Source organism: Oncorhynchus mykiss, chromosome 10, assembly GCF_057628025.1.
Source record: "Oncorhynchus mykiss isolate SJ-2025 chromosome 10, ASM5762802v1, whole genome shotgun sequence".
Taxonomy (NCBI): domain Eukaryota; kingdom Metazoa; phylum Chordata; class Actinopteri; order Salmoniformes; family Salmonidae; genus Oncorhynchus; species Oncorhynchus mykiss.
The window spans coordinates 59562933-59578956 of record NC_143031.1 but is presented as its reverse complement, the minus strand read 5'-3'; the positions used below and the strand labels follow the sequence as shown (position 1 = coordinate 59578956).

Genomic DNA, 16024 nt, shown 5'->3' with positions numbered 1-16024 from the left:
GCGTTCATACTTTGACCTCTCTCACTCTATCTCAATGCTTCGCTTCTCTTCTCTCTCAGCGTGAACAAACAAGCATTGAGCCGCCAATATCTGACACAAACACACACACACTGCGCGCGCCTGCAGCACCGGTTTAAAAGTGCTGCCAACACATCGCGCGCAATTACATCTCCTCCAGTATCTGCACAGAGAAAGCAATGTCCCCCTCTCCTCGCGCCGCTACTGATGCGCTCGAGGAAGTCCGGTGATTGGAAGTCCCAATTGGAAGTCCCAATCACCCGCAGACATGCGAGGTGCGTGTCTATGGCTGTCCCTCACCTATTTGGCCGCCAGCCCCAACGGGTTGGGGGCACGGGAATACAGCAACTCAACCGTTATCGGCGGGGTTCTATTTGTGGACGCAGAAGGGCTGTTGAACCTCTCAGACCCGTACACGTCCAACCTGACAAATGTCTTCTCGCTGGACCTGGACGAGGGCACGCTCGCGGACTGGCACTCCATGGCGGGTAAAAAGGGCTACGGGGGAGAGTTCCAGAACGCGACCGTGAAATCCCTACTGGTCGTGGCTTACTCTTTCATCATTGTCATCTCGCTGTTCGGAAACACGCTGGTGTGCCATGTGGTGATCAAGAACAAGCGGATGCACTCCGCCACGAGCCTGTTCATCATTAACCTTGCGGTGGCAGACATTCTCATCACGCTGCTCAACATGCCCTTTACTTTGGTGCGATTCGCACACAGGCACAACACACATCACAGATCATTACACACACACACACCTTCGATGTTTTGTTGTTTTAAGAGCGCCTGAGATTCTTGCGGTATAAAAATGTAATATTTTACTGCTACCTTTTTTATCATGGTAGATCAGTGGTTATCTCAGGAAGGGAAAGAACGAATAGGTTTTAAAATCCATTTTAACCAATTATTCACAGATGGTTTGGATGATGTGTGAGGGGTTATCTGTCAGTGTTAAATCGATCTATTACGCGTATGGATAGGAAAGCTCCAGCCTTTCATCACTCCATCATGCAAGTAAAAAAACACACTCGACAACATGCCTGTGTGGTCTCCCTCAGGTACGCTTTGTGAACAGCAGCTGGGGTTTCGGGAAGGGTATGTGCCACATCAGCCGGTTCGTCCAGTACTGCTCCCTGCACGTATCCACACTCACTCTCACGGCAATCGCGCTGGACAGACGTCAGGTAGGCCAACAGTCATGCATACAATTGGTGAATGTCGGGTATGTGCTTCGTCTAATTAAAGTGTTGCAGTTTGCTTAGTCTAGCAAAATAACATCTGTAAAGGAAAGCTGTTAGGAAAGTGGGCCAAGCGTCAGCACGCGAAAGCGCAAAGGGGAGCTGTCCACGCGGCAATTCTGCCTTAGCTCAAGCGGTGAATCAAATAGACTCGCTAATTGTCAGCTTGTTACTAGTGAATCACCAGGCTGACCGTTCGATACAGGCAACGAAAAGCTAACTATTATGATGTTGTGTCCACATAGAAATACATTTTTAGGGATAGATAGGTCTATTTCAATGAAGCATGACAATAAATGTAACATACATTTATTGGTTAATGGTCATAGTTTGAGGGACAAGACTGCTCCCAAGCTATTTTCTGGCGTCTGCTGTAGTCTATCCTTTCAATATAATTCATATTTGATGGTTTTCACATTAAGTTGTTTTTCATAGAGTTGTATTGGATATAAGTCTACTATGTATCAATGAGCTACAGAGCTCAAGCTGAGTTTGAATACGATTTTTTTTTTCTCAAACCAAAAGTGTAGCTTGTACAGGAGGAGTGTGTAACAGAGAATAGCAGCAGGTGTGTGTAATGGAGTGTGTGTCTTGGAGAATGTGTGCGGTCTGGTGTGTATAATGCGGCCTGATAAAAACACTTTGTGTGTGTGCAGGTCATTCTCCACCCTCTGAGGCCCCGCATGTCCCCGACTCGCGGGGTTGTGTGTGTGATTCTCATCTGGGTCATGGCCAGCTGCTTCTCCTTGCCTCATGCTATCTACCAGAAGCTCCTAACCTTCGTGTACAGGTACACACACACAAGTACACACACACACTTTACCTTTGTGTACAGGTACCCCCCGCCCCCACACACACACACACAATAAATCGATAGAACAAACACTTCACTTTCATGCACAGGTACACACACACACACTATATTGATCAACCAAACACCACCTTTGTGTACACAATACCCACAAGGTATTTTTCTCTCACACGTCTCTCTTCCCTCCAGCCTCTCTCACTCTCCCTCTCACTACATTTCTCATTAGACTTTTTGTTTTGGGGTTTCCAATATTGTTCCAATATTGTTGACTTTTCACGAGTGTATTCTTCCCTGTGCAATACTCATAGCTGGTAATGGGGTCTCTCTCGTTTTCCTCTCTCTCCCTCCTTTCATTCTCCTTCTCACTCTCCCCCATCTTCCCCTCCTTCTCACTCCCTCTCCCTTCTCTCTCAACCCCCCCCCCCCCCCCCTCAGTAAGGAGAAGGTGCGCAGCCTTTGCGTCCCCGACTTCCCCGAGCCCTCTGACGTCTACTGGCAGTGCATTGACCTCCTCACCTTCATCCTCCTCTACGTCCTACCCCTCCTCATCATCACGGCCGCCTACTCAACCGTGGCTCGCCGCCTGTGGCGCCGTAACGCTATCGGGGACACCACCACTGCGCAGTTCGCCGTGCAGCGGCGGAAGCGGCGGCGCACCCTGGCTATGTTGTTGGCGGTTGTTGGGGTGTTCGCGGTATGCTGGTTCCCTCTGAACTGCTACGTGGTGCTTCTCTCCAGCCAGGCCATTCAGTCATCCAATGCCTTGTATTTCTGTTTTCATTGGCTGGCGATGAGCTCGACGTGTTACAATCCCTTCATCTACTGTTGTCTGAACCCCGCCTTCCGCCAGGAGCTAAGGCAGCTATTGGGCATGTGCCAGAGGAGGGGGCGTGGAGGGGTGGGGCCGGTGCTGGTGGCTCCGCCCTCCTGCGCACCCTGCCACAGAGCCGCCTGGCCGGAGAGCCGCACTGGTTCTCGGCCGAGTCACGCCTCTTCACACCCGAGCCACGCCTCTTCTCGACCAAGCCACTCCTCGTCCTCTCACCAGCCCCCTAAAGACAGGCATGTCCTTTTCTCCGCTAGACATGCCAGTAAAACAGACATCCTATCAGTGGAGCCTATAGTAGCTGTCAGTTAACTTCAACTACCAGAATGCATTTTGGTTGGGATTGAGTGAATGATTGAGTTTATTTGACAATTAAAGACGTGTAAAGTTGCTGCATTAGGTGGTGAGTCCTGTTGAAGGACTACGTTGTTAGCCAAAGACAGTGGGGGCTCTTGAACAGGAAATGTGAGATCTTTAAACTTTCATGACAGCGCCACTTTCAGGAAGAAATGTCTCACATGGATAGGAGTAGGGGTTGGAGAGGTCTAGCAACAAATGCAACACCCAAACCAGCAACTACTCTGTCAGCACATACTGTATACACTGAGTGTACAAAGCATTTAAGGACACCTTCCTAATATTGAGTTTACCTTCCGAACAGCCTCAGTTCGTTGGGGCATGGACTCTACAAGGTGTCAAAAGTGTTCAACAGGGATGCTGGCCCAAGTCGACTCTAATGCTTCCCACAGTTGTGTCAAGTTGGCTGGATGTCCTTTGGGTGGTGGGACATTCTTGATACACACGGGAAACTGTGGGTACTACCATACCCTGTTCAAAGGCACTGAAAGGAACACACACAATCCATTTCTCAATTGTCTCATGGCCTAAACATCCTTCTTTAACTTGTCTCCTCCCTTTCATCGACAATGAATGAAGTGGATTTAACAAGTGACATAAATAAGGGATCATAGCTTTCACCTGGGGAGTCTATGCCATGGAAAGAGCAGGTGTCCTCAATGTTTCGTACACTCAGTATACATTAGCAGAACAGTATTGTCGCGGCATAGACAGTTCTGCTTTGTCTCGGGACCGCGTTGCACCACAACCTGCGAAACTTCTCTGCCTCTCTTTATGTTCTGGCTCTGTCTAGTTATTTTGTCTCGCTTTCCGAATAAGTCACGGACATTTATATCCGTTATTGGACATCAAAAGGCGGTGGAATTTTGTCATTTCACCAGCTGCTGTTCATTCCAAAAAAATAATATTGTCATTCCCACTTCATTCCCACTGCACACAGATTATTAAGTGTTGTGGTGGGTCCCTGACAGCTTTTCATTTCATTTTTGTTGAAGACAGAACTATCTAACCAGTGGGGGTGAAGACTGTGAGCGCAATATTCCGCTCCCCGAGTTTCACTGCTGCTGTCGCGGAGTTGCAGGAAGGCGAGGGGCTGATGGAGCTAGAGTTTGAAGGAACAATCTGTAACTTTCACTTCCAGCCGGAAGTGCTATCCCTGCACGTTTGTATACTGTGGCGTTGGGTCTCGCTCGGCAAATGTAACTGAAGGTGACCCACAGAATTTCAGTAACTCTGTAGCAGGTTCTGTGCATTTGCCAAGATCCACTCCTAATGTTTGCAAAAATGTGGAGGGACAGCGCTTTTAACCATGGACTGTAAACAAAAGTAACAGACCGAACCTTTAAGATCTGATAAGAGTTCAGAGGGAAAGAGGAAGGGGGTAAGCTTTTGTGGCCCCCGAAAATGCCCAGGTATGTGCACCACGTCATTGCGGTCTCTCGCTCTGCTGTGTGTGATTCTTGCTAGCTGTCACTCAAATGGCGAGGGGCTGAAGCTCATTGGCCGGAAACTGCTAGAGGGCTGGCCCACGTGGGGGTAAATGTAGGGATTTCGTGGCTAATTGACATAAAATCGTAATTCTGCTCCTAGATTTATGTATTGTATGTATACATATTGACACATCCAGCCCAAAGCGGGAGGTAAAAAAAATAAAATAAAAAAATACTAGTTGCCAAAGTACCAGAGCATAAATGTCTAAATGGGCTCCCGAGTGGTGCAGTGGTCTAAGGCACTGCATCTCAATGCAAGAGGCATCATTACAGTCCCTGGTTTGAATCCAGGCTGGATCAGATCTGGCTGTGATTGGGAGTCACATAGGGCGGCGCACAATTGGCCCGTCTGGGTTTGGCCGGGTTAGGCCGTCATTGTAAATAAGAATTTGTTCTTTTAACTGACTTGCCTAATTAAATCAATATTAAATATATATTTATTTTTTTCAGTTGGATGAATATATTAAAGAAAAAAAGTGGTAAACTATACTTGACGGAAGGAACCCTATAGGCCTGGTCAAAAGTAGTGCACTAAAGTAGAACAGGGTGCTATTTGGGACACTTTCTATAATGAGAATGGTACTGGTTATATTATGCATTAGCTTGTTGGAAATGAGGCACCGAGTAACCTCGTTCGAACCATGAACCAAATACATAGAGAGAGGGCTGGTGGACAAGATGAGTCACTCGTCAAAGGGTTCTGTAATACTGTTGATGGAACTGGTAACCAGACCTGGGATAACATTTTATTTGTTTTAAAAAAAAAACTTTGTATCCATTTCATTTAGCTGACCAGGAGTGCCGGGTGGGTGAGGTTTGCACATTTGGGACTATTCTATTGTAGGTTAAGCGAAATCAAGTGCATCTAAAGTACGTGAAAGAAAACAAGCAGCGTTTTCACCAAGACCTGACAGTGATATGAATGACAGATTTGCACGTCTGTGTCAATGTTTACTTCTTAATTCATTTGAATGTTGAGCGAACGGGGTAAAAGTGTGAGCATCTGTGACATGATGTTCACGTGTACAGATGATAATGATGGTGGTTTAAACCTGACATTCGAACATGCTTGTGTTAATGTTTGGTTTCATGGAAGTTGTTCTCGTTTTGAACGTTGACGCTAGGGTATTGTGCGAGTTGCTGGTAACTTCAGGCATGAGCATCTGTAATATGATGGTTTTGTGATGTAAATGTGATGTGGCATCTGAATTGTGAATTCTTCCGTCTCTCTGTGCTTTCTGAGATCCCATTGCCTTAACTCATAGTGCACATATCTTTGTGTACACGCCTTTCTCATAAAAGGCTGTACTTTCCTTTTGCAATATTTATCCATTTGTTCATGAATTAGGATTCTCCACCAAATATTGTGTTACAGATGTGTTTGTAGAAATAGATATGTGATTCTCTTTTCAAAATCCATTAAAGTATGCAACAACGATGGGTTGGTGTGACTCATAGACAACGGTATGGTTTTGTGCACTATTATTTCTGAGCTCCCTTTCTTCTTCCATTAAGAGTCTCTGTGTGTGTGTGTGTAGCTAATCTTTCTGAACTCCAACTCTGCTACTATTCATGAGAGTGTGGGGGGGAGGGGTGGGGGGGGGGGTCATTGTGTTGAGGGAACGTGTGGTCCAAGGTCAGTTACATGAATGAGTGCAGAGCATTTCACGTACGGCACATGAAACACCTGAAAGACGGAAATGTGGGCTCAAAGAAGCACAAATAAGGTGACGTCTGTCTGATGACCTCAAGCAAGTCCCAAAGGAATGTTGATTAACCTTCTATGCCCCTTTGGAATCAAATGACACTCAGGATACGGAGGTATTTACGAAAAATTTGATTTTAGTCCTGCCGTAACGAACAAGTGTACTGACATTTACAATGCCTGCTAGGCTGCTATGCACAATCTATTCCAAATTGGGATTCACACATTGTGGTTGAGGGGTCAATTTCAGTTTCTGTTTGAATTGTATTCTGAATGAATCCTCATCAAAATGCAGTTAGTGCCTACCCAGTGGTTCTGAGAACCAGATGTTTCTTCGAGCTTGGTAGGAGCGTGGTTGTTCTATGGTTGTTATGGATACAACCTTCCCATAACCTTTCAGGTTTCCTCATGGATCTACTTAAAGTAATGTTCTCAAAATGTTCAAAGAACGTTAAGAAACAAAATGTTCTTCTGTGGGAATTTTGGTACTTCAGCATAACCTTTTTGTCCAGTTTTCTCATGGTTCTATATAAAGTCATGTTCTCGGAACGTTAAGAAAACTTACCATTAAAACCACAACAAAACATTAGTAACATTCTAGGTATATTACTGAAAACCATGTACATTCCGTTCTTAGCATCAACAAAACTCTCTCCAGCCTCTATCTTGTTAGGTGTGTTGGCCGTGCCCACTAATTGGCCACATCTAAACTTAATGAGTGCTTGTTTCCTTTGAAATAGGGTACGTTTGAATAGACTAAAATGACAAGCTCTGTATGAGTTACAAAAACATGGCATGGTAGCTCCATCCTGGTCCCACAGTTGACTAATTCCATGGGTAGAAAGGAGAAGTTCATAGGTTCAAATCTCACTGACAACATGCTGCAATAAAAAATAAAAGTGTTGTCCTGATTAATGCCTAAATCCAGCTGCTTCTCAAAATACAATCTCAAGCATTCATTTGGTTGCTGTGCTCTGCCTTTAAGAACTGATTTGACTTCAGGACTGTGGGAAAGAAGAAAGTGGTAAACTATACTTGACGGAAGGTACCCTATAGGCCTGGTCAAAAGCAGTGCACTAAAGTAGAACAGGGTGCCATTTGGGACACTGTCCACGAGAAGGCTACTGGTTATATGCTGCGTTATGCGTTCACTTGTTGGCAATGAGGCACTGAGTAACCTCGTCCGCAGGCTCAATTACAGAGAGGGCCGGCTGGTGGACAAGATGAGTCACTCAAAGGGTTCTGTAATACTGTTGATGGAACTGGTAACCAGACCTTGGATAACATTTTATTTGTTTTCTTAAAAAAATGTTGTATCTATTTTATTTAGCTGAACAGGAGCACCAGGTGGGTGGGGTTTGCACTTTTTGACAATTCTATTGTAGGGCAACGTAATCAAGAACACCCAATTCATGTGAAAGAATACAAGTGGCGTTTCCACCAAGACCTGATGGTAATTTGAATTACAGATTTGTAAATGTTTGTGTCGTTTCGTTCTTAATTCATTTGAATGTTGAGCGGACAGGGTGAAGTGTGAGCATTTGAACATGCTTGTGTTAGTGTTTGGTTTCATGGAAGTTGTTCTTGTTTTGAACGTTGACGCTAGGGTATTGTGCGAGTTGATGCTAACATCAGACATGAGCATCTGTAATATGATGTTTTTGTGATGTGGGATCTGAATTGTGAATTCTTCCCTCTCTCGATCTGTGCTTTCTGAGATCCATTGCCTGAACTCATAGTTCACATATTTTTGTCGTGTACACGCCTTTCTCATAAAATACTGCACTTTCCTTTTGAGATATGTAGCAATTTGTTCATGAATTGTGATTCTCCACCAATTATTGTGTTATCTATGTGTCTGTGTTCATAGTTCCACATAAGTGATTCAAAGTCCTGTTCTTCTTTACAAAAGTGTAAAATATATATTTCTACTTTACATGGTCAGCCGTGCACCAGCCAGATTGTGTTTGTGTGTGCGCATGCATGTGTGTGCGTGAGTGTGTGCAGATGCTTGCATGCGTGGGACGGTATTGCCAAAGGGTTTGAGTTCAGTTTCTGCTCTGGTTTAGCTCCTTAGTAATGGATTGTGACTGGCTGATTGCTCTGTTAACATTTGGCCAATATGTTATTGTCCAACCCCTTTAACTTTTTCTCTTTTCAAAATCCATTAAAGTATGCGACAACGATGGGTTGGTGTGACTCATAGACAACGGTATGGTTTTGTGCACTATTATTTCTGAACTCCCTCTCTTCTTCCATTATGAGTCTCTCTGTGTGTCTGTCTGTGTGTGTGTGTGTGTGTGTGTGTAGCCACTCTTTCTGAACTCCAACTCTGCTACTATTCATGAGAGTGTGGGGGGGGGGGGGGGGGGGGGGTCATTGTGTCGAGGGAACGTGAGGTCCAAGGTCAGTTACATGAATGAGTGCAGAGCATTTCACGTACGGCACATGAAACACCTGAAAGATGGAAATGTGGCATCAAGAAGCACAAATAAGGTGACATCTGTCTGATGACCTCAAGCAAGTCCCAAAGGAATGTTGATTAACCTTCTCTGCCCCTACGTAATCAAATTACACTTTCAGGATACGGAGGTATATACGAAAAATGTCATTTCTGTCCTGCTGTTGCGAATAAGTGTGTGACATTTAACATGCCTGCTAGGCTGCTATTCACAATCTATTCCAATTTTATATTCACACATTGTGCTTGTCGGAGACAATTTCAGTTTCTGTTTGAATTGTATTCTGAACAAGTCCTCATCAAAATGCAGTTAGTGCCTACCCAGTGGTTCTGAGAACCAGATGTTTCTTGGAGCTTGGTAGGAGCGTGGTTGTTCTATGGTTATTTTGGATACAACCTTCCCATAACCTTTCCTACAGGTTTCTTCATGGATCTACTTAAAGTAATGTTGTCAAAATGGTCAGAGAACGTTAAGAAACAAAATGTTCTTCTTGGGGAATTTTGGTACTTTTGCATAATGTTTTTCTTCCCAGGTTCCTCATGGTTCTATTCAAAGTCACGTTCTCAGAACGTTTAGAGAACGTACCATTAAAACCACAACAAAACATTAGTAGCATTCAAAGGTCCCTCTATCTTGTTATGTGTGTTGTGTGTTGGCAGTGCCCACTCATTTCCCACATGTGATCTTAATGAGTGCTTGTTTCCTTTGAAATAGGGTCCGTTTGAATAGACACAATTGAACAGCTTTGCATGAGTGACAAAAACACGGCACGGTAGCTCCATCCTGGTGGCGCGGTGGACTAATTCCAATGAAAGAGACCAGAAGGTTTGAATCTCACTGACAACATGCCACCATAAAAAAAGACCATGTTTTTCATGATTAATGCCTAAGCAAATGGATGTCCATGTGTCCTATATGTGCTTGGAGTTCAAAACAATGTACTAAGCCCAAACTAAGCCAGAAGTCTTATTAAAAGTATTATTGAATGTTATTTAATTACCTTCAAATAACCTATCATTTCCATTATCGAAACTTTCCGGTAACCATAGAGAAACGTTCTCAGAACCTCCATGCAAACTAAAAACTGAGCATTACCAGAACAGTTAAAATTTTCACTATGGCTCTCATAACGTTTTGTTCCGTTTTAACGGTCAGGTTATATATAGGAAACCAAAAACATACGTTCCCACAACTTTCAAGGAACCAAAATTGGTGTAAAAAAAATTTGCAAAGTAATCCTTTTTTAGATTACATTTTAAGGCAACAAAATGTGAAGACTGTGAAAGGTGTATCTCTTGATCCATTGCCTTAATTCAAGGTGCACATATTTTTGTAGACCCTACCATGAAATGCTTGCTTACAAGCCCTTAACCAACAATGCAGTTTAAGAAATACAATTAAGAAAATAGTTACTAAATAAACTCAAGTAGAAAAATATAATAAAATCAAAAATGAACAAAATGCATTGAGATAATAACGAGGCTATATACGCAGGGTACCGGCACCGAGTCAGTGTGCGGGGGTACAGGTTAGTCGAGGTAGTGTGTGTGAGTGTGTGTGTGTGTGTGTGTGTGCGCATGCTTGTATGTGTGGGTTGATATTGCCAAAGGGTTTGAATAAAGGTTCTGTTCTGGTTTTGCTCTTACGACTGGCTGATTTGTTAACTGAGCAATTGGTCAATACATTCATTATCCAACCCATTGTTGGTTTTAACTATTTCTCTTTTCAAAAGCCACGTGACAAGGATGGGCTGGTGTGATTCATAGATAATGATATGGCTTTATGCACTTCCTCCATTAAGTCTATGTGTGTGTCAGACAATGTTTCTGAATTCCCACTCTGCTACGATTCATGTGAGTGGGAGTCATTGTGTCCAGGGAACAAGGTGTACTAGGTCAGTTATACACGATTGAGCACAGGTAATTCAATGCACAGCGCTGAAAGATGTCATTGGAAATGTGTCGACAAAGAAGCCCTTAACACGGTGACTTGGGGTCTTTCATTGTGCTGCTCTGTAAGATCTACTGCCACTGAGAGAGTGAGACCAGCGGTTAGCTTGTCCCTTCATAGCCACGGGAGGTATGGGTACTGCAGCACCCCTTGACAAATCTGAATTTTAAAAAGTGCCCTGAGCCTTTACTAGTCCTGTATTAGCAGACCGATATAGCCGTCTGTGGTGCGGGCGACAAAGACAAATTCTGCCCCTCACACAATAACAAAAAAAGCCCCAAAACACCTTCCTGCAGCTACAGTGCATTCGAAAAGTATTCAGACACCTTGACTTTTTCCACATTTTGTTTCATTACAGGCATATTCTAGAATAGATTCAATAAAAATCAAAAACTTCATAAATCTACACAAGATACCCCAATGACAAAGCAAAAACAGGTTCCTAGACATGTTTGCAAATATATATCACTTATTATTGATGGGCCTATCTACAGTCGTGGCCTAAAGTTTTGAGAATGACAAATTCATTTTCAAAGTCTGTGGCCTCAGTTTGTATGATGGCAATTTGCATATACTCCAGAATGTTATGAAGAGTGATCGGATGAATTGCAATTAGTGGCAAAGTCCCTCTTTGCCATGCAAATGAACTGAATCCCCCCAAAAAATTTCAACTGCATTTACAGCCCTGCCACAAAAGGACCAGCTGACATCATGTCAGTGATTCTCTCGTTAACACAGGTGTGAGTCGTGACGTGGACAAGGCTGGAGATCACTCTGTCATGCTGATTGAGTTCGAATAACAGACTGGAAGCTTCAAAAGGAGGTTGGTGCTTGGAATCATTGTTCTTCCTCTGTTAATCATGGTTACCTGCAAGGAAGCACGTGCCGTCATCATTGCTTTGCACAAAAAGGGTTTCACAGGCAAGGATATTGCTGCCAGTAAGATTGCACCAAAATCAACCATTTATCGGATCATGAAGAACTTCAAGGAGAGCGGTTCAATTGTTGTGAAGAAGGCTTCAGGGCACCCAAGAAAGTTCAGCAAGCGCCAGGACCGTCTCCTAAAGTTGATTCAGCTGCGGGATCGGGGCACCACCAGTACAGAGTTTGCTCAGGAATGGCAGCAGGCAGGTGTGAGTGCATCTGCATGCACAGTGAGGCAAAGACTTTTGGAGGATGGCCTGGTGTCAAGAAGGGCAGCAAAGAAGCCACTTCTCTCCAGGAAAAACATCAGGGACAGTTTGGTGACGAATAATGCCTTTTCCAGCATGATGGAGCACCTTACCATAAGGCGAAAGTGATAACTAAGTGGCTGGCTCGGGGAACAAAACATCGATATTTTGGGTCCATGGCCAGGAAACTCCCCAGACCTTAATCACATTGAGAACACGTGGTCAATCCTCAAGAGGCGGGTGGACAAACAAAAACCCACAAATTCTGACCAACTCCAAGCATTGATTATGCAAGAATGGGCTGCCATCAGTCAGGATGTGGCCCAGAAATTGATTGACAGCATGCCAGGGCAGATTGCAGAGGTCTTGAAAAAGAAGGGTCAACACTGCAAATATTGCATCTACTTCATGCAATTGTCAATAAAAGCCTTTGACACTTATGATTATAATTATTATTATTGTAATTATACTTCAGTATTCCATAGTAACATCTGACAAAAATATCTAAAGACACTGAAGCAGCAAATTTTGTGAAAATTCATATTTGTGTCATTCTCAAAACTTTTGGCCTACGACTGTAGCGTATTGCTGTGACTCAAACTGCTGCTCTCATTTATTTGCGCCGTACAGATTGTGGTTACCATTTAAGAACCAAACTGAAGCAAACAAAGCAAAATGAGAGTTTCTATTGGACAGGTCCCCATATTGGTCTCTGTTTCGTTACGTTTAAGAAATGTTTTGCAACAGATTCGGAGTAATGAATACGCCCCGCCCCAGTGGCCAGCCAGTGACAAATGTGGTATTTCAACAGCTGCATAGTGTGGATCCCAGCCTATGGAATACAAGTTTGAGTTCCTCCCTTCTAAACTCCCTTGTGGTATTGTTCAATTTCAGAAGACCATGAGTGGGGCTTTTATTTTCTTAATGGAAAATTACCATCTAGTTTTTTACTTTTCGGTAGTGCTCCAAGCATGCCATTCCGAGAGCAAATTCCTTTTAAACTCGAAGCAATGAGACCAATCAACCCTTCATAACCCCCCCAAAAATTAACAAAAAACAAAGTAGGCTAATTTGTTCTTAGTTTTTGGGTGTTGCTCAGGTCAAACAATTTTGCTAATCCACAGTGAGTGCACAAAACATTAGGAATACCTGCTCTTTCCATAGCATAGACTGACCAGGTGAATCCAGATGAAAGCTATGATCCCATATTGATGTCCACTTGAATCAGTGTAGTGAAGGGAGAAGACTGGTTAAAGAAGGATTGTTAAACCTTGAGACATGGATTGTGTATGTGTGCCATTCAGAGGTAGAATGGGCAAGACATAAAATGTAAGTACTATTAAACGGGGTATGGTAGTAAGTGCCAGGCGCACCGGTTTGTGTCAAGAACTGCAACGCTGCTGGGTTTTTCAAGCTCAACAGTTTCCCATGTGTATCAAGAATGGCCCACCACCCAAAGGACATCCAGCCAACTTGACACAACTGTGGGAAGCACTGGAGTCAACATGGGCCAGCGTCCCTGTAGAGTACTGCCCTGACGAATTTATGCTGATTTTATGGAAAAAGAGGATGAAACTCAATATTAGGATGGTGTTCCTAATGTTTTGTACACTCAAGGTATATTTCCATATTTCCTATTCTTAAAGATCAAGGGGTATTAAATTAATTGGAATGACTGGAAATTTCACAGAAATGTAAATATATTGCCTAATCATAGTAGATAGCAATGGGTTAGAACAAGCCTACATAACCAACCCATAAAGTAAAATGCAACATTAATTTATCCTGCAATAGATGTCATTCAATTGGTAATAGACATTTTTGTCTTATTCTAATGCCTCTTCAGTAGTTTGATGTTTATTGGGATGAGTCTTGTCCTGAAGGCAGAACTGAGCAATTTCTGATAGGAAAAACTCCCTAGAAAGGCAGGAACCCAGGAGGAAACCTAGAGAGGAACCAGGCTCTGAGGGGTGGCCTGTCGTCTTCTGGCTGTGGCGGGTGGAGATAGTATATAGCCAGGGGACAGCAGAGGGAGCGCGCCCCTATCCACATCGACAGGACCACTGTGGAGAAGGTGAAAAGCTTAAAGTTATCAGAGTATACATCATTGACAATCTGAAATGGTCCACCCAAGCAGACAGTGGGTGGACAACCTCAGGAGGCTGAAGAAATTTGGATATGCCCCTAAGACCCTTAAACTTTTACAGATGCACAATAGAAAGCATCCTATTGGGCTTTATCACCTCCTGGTACGGCAACTGCACCGTTAGCAACCGCAGGGCACTCCAGATGGTGGTGCTGTCTGCCCAACGCACACTGCCTGCTCTCCAGGACCTACAGCAAAGGCCAAAAAAGATCATCAAGGACATCAACCACCCGAGCCAAGGCCTGTTCACCCTGCTATAATCCAGAAGGCGAGGTCAGTACAGGTGGATCAAAGCTGGGACCGAGAGACTGAAAAATAGCTTCTATCTCAAGGCCATCAGACTGTTAATTAGCCATCACTAGTTGGCTACCACCCGGCTACTCAAGCCTGCACTTTAAATGCTGATGCCCCATATATTATAGACATGGAATCATTGGCCGTTTTGATAATGGAACACTAGTCACTATAATGTTTACATACTGCTTTACTCATCTCATATGCATATACCGTATTCTAGTTAATGCCACTCTGGCATTGCTCGTCCTAATATTTATATATTTCTTAGTTCCATTCTTTTACTTTTAGATTTGTGTGTTTTGTTGTGACTTACTACTACTACTGCACTGTTGGAGCTAGAAACACAAGCATTTTGCTACACCCGCAGTAACATCTGCTAATATGTGTATGTGACCAATAACATTGGATTTGATTTAGGGTTAGGTTTAAAATCAGACTTTATGACTGTGGATGTGCCAGCTACTAACCTGCGCCTCTTAAGAGGAAAGTAATCAAAAAGTAACTGAATGTCAGATTACATTACTGAGTTTGAGTAATCCAAAAATGACGTTGCTGATTACAATTTTGGGACAGGTAACTGGTAACTGTAACGGATTACATTTAGAAAGTAACCTACCCAACCCTGCTTTTCTCTGTTATTTAAATAGAAATAAATGTGTAAAGCAACAACCCTCTAAACTAACAACTTTAAGAGGTGGATAATTATCTACTCTTCTTTTGTGCAAAGTTACAGCTAGGATTGGGGTCAATTCCATCGCATTTCCGCCAGAGGAACAAAATGTTCCTGTGTGTGATTGATCAGATGTAATTTCATGTAGAAATAGGACGTTTAAGTAACTGAGCTTTCAATCACTGTGGCCCCCATTGCCATGGCAACGATTGACAGAGATGAGCAAGGATGGTAAGGATGTTTATCTTTGTGGTATGCCATCACACTGACATCTTCTATCGATTACTTCCCTCAGAGAGGGTGTGACATTGTCAATCATCCAGCACATTATTTAGCACATTATCAAACCATTTTCCTATATCTTGTTTTGAGATGAAGTGGTGAACAAGCTTATTGCAGCCAAGTTGTATCTCTGATCGTATGCTATTGTTAGAGGTTCACCTAGGGGTCATGATTGGGGCTGTACCAAATGATGGACGTATTAGAATAATTGATTACGCTTATGTTGTATTAATAGAAGGGGAGGAGTTATAAGACCCCTCCCTCCTTACATTTATAGGGTCCTAGACTACAGATTAGCAATATATATACATTATGAGGTTTTAATATTGTTCCACAGTTGTTTTCTAGTTCTCGCTCTGCCTCTTATAAAGAGACCCCTCTGAGAAATGTGTGACTGAGACAGAACTCTGCAGGGGAGTGTAGGAGATAAGACTAGTCAGACATTCCACTATAAATCAACTTGGACATTTACTGCTAAGCTTTTAGATAACACAATAAAAGCCTTGTTTATATAGCTGTGTAGGCATTGTTTTGGTCTCACGAGTAAAAGATAATGACGTAGGCCGTGACATCACTTCGGGTTTGATAAAATAACAT

At 43.3% G+C, this 16024-nt stretch overlaps 1 protein-coding gene across 1 annotated transcript; it reads left to right on the top strand.

The window, feature by feature from the left end:
• The first annotated feature begins 164 nt into the window (after positions 1-164).
• On the top strand, positions 165-6181 carry LOC110533159 (G protein-coupled receptor 83-like). The gene is made up of 4 exons (XM_036933470.2): positions 165-724; positions 1080-1205; positions 1916-2049; positions 2506-6181. Exons 1-4 carry the CDS (start codon positions 287-289, stop codon positions 3206-3208), a joined length of 1401 nt encoding a protein of 466 aa, XP_036789365.2. The 5' UTR covers positions 165-286; the 3' UTR covers positions 3209-6181.
• Positions 6182-16024: the final 9843 nt, after the last annotated feature.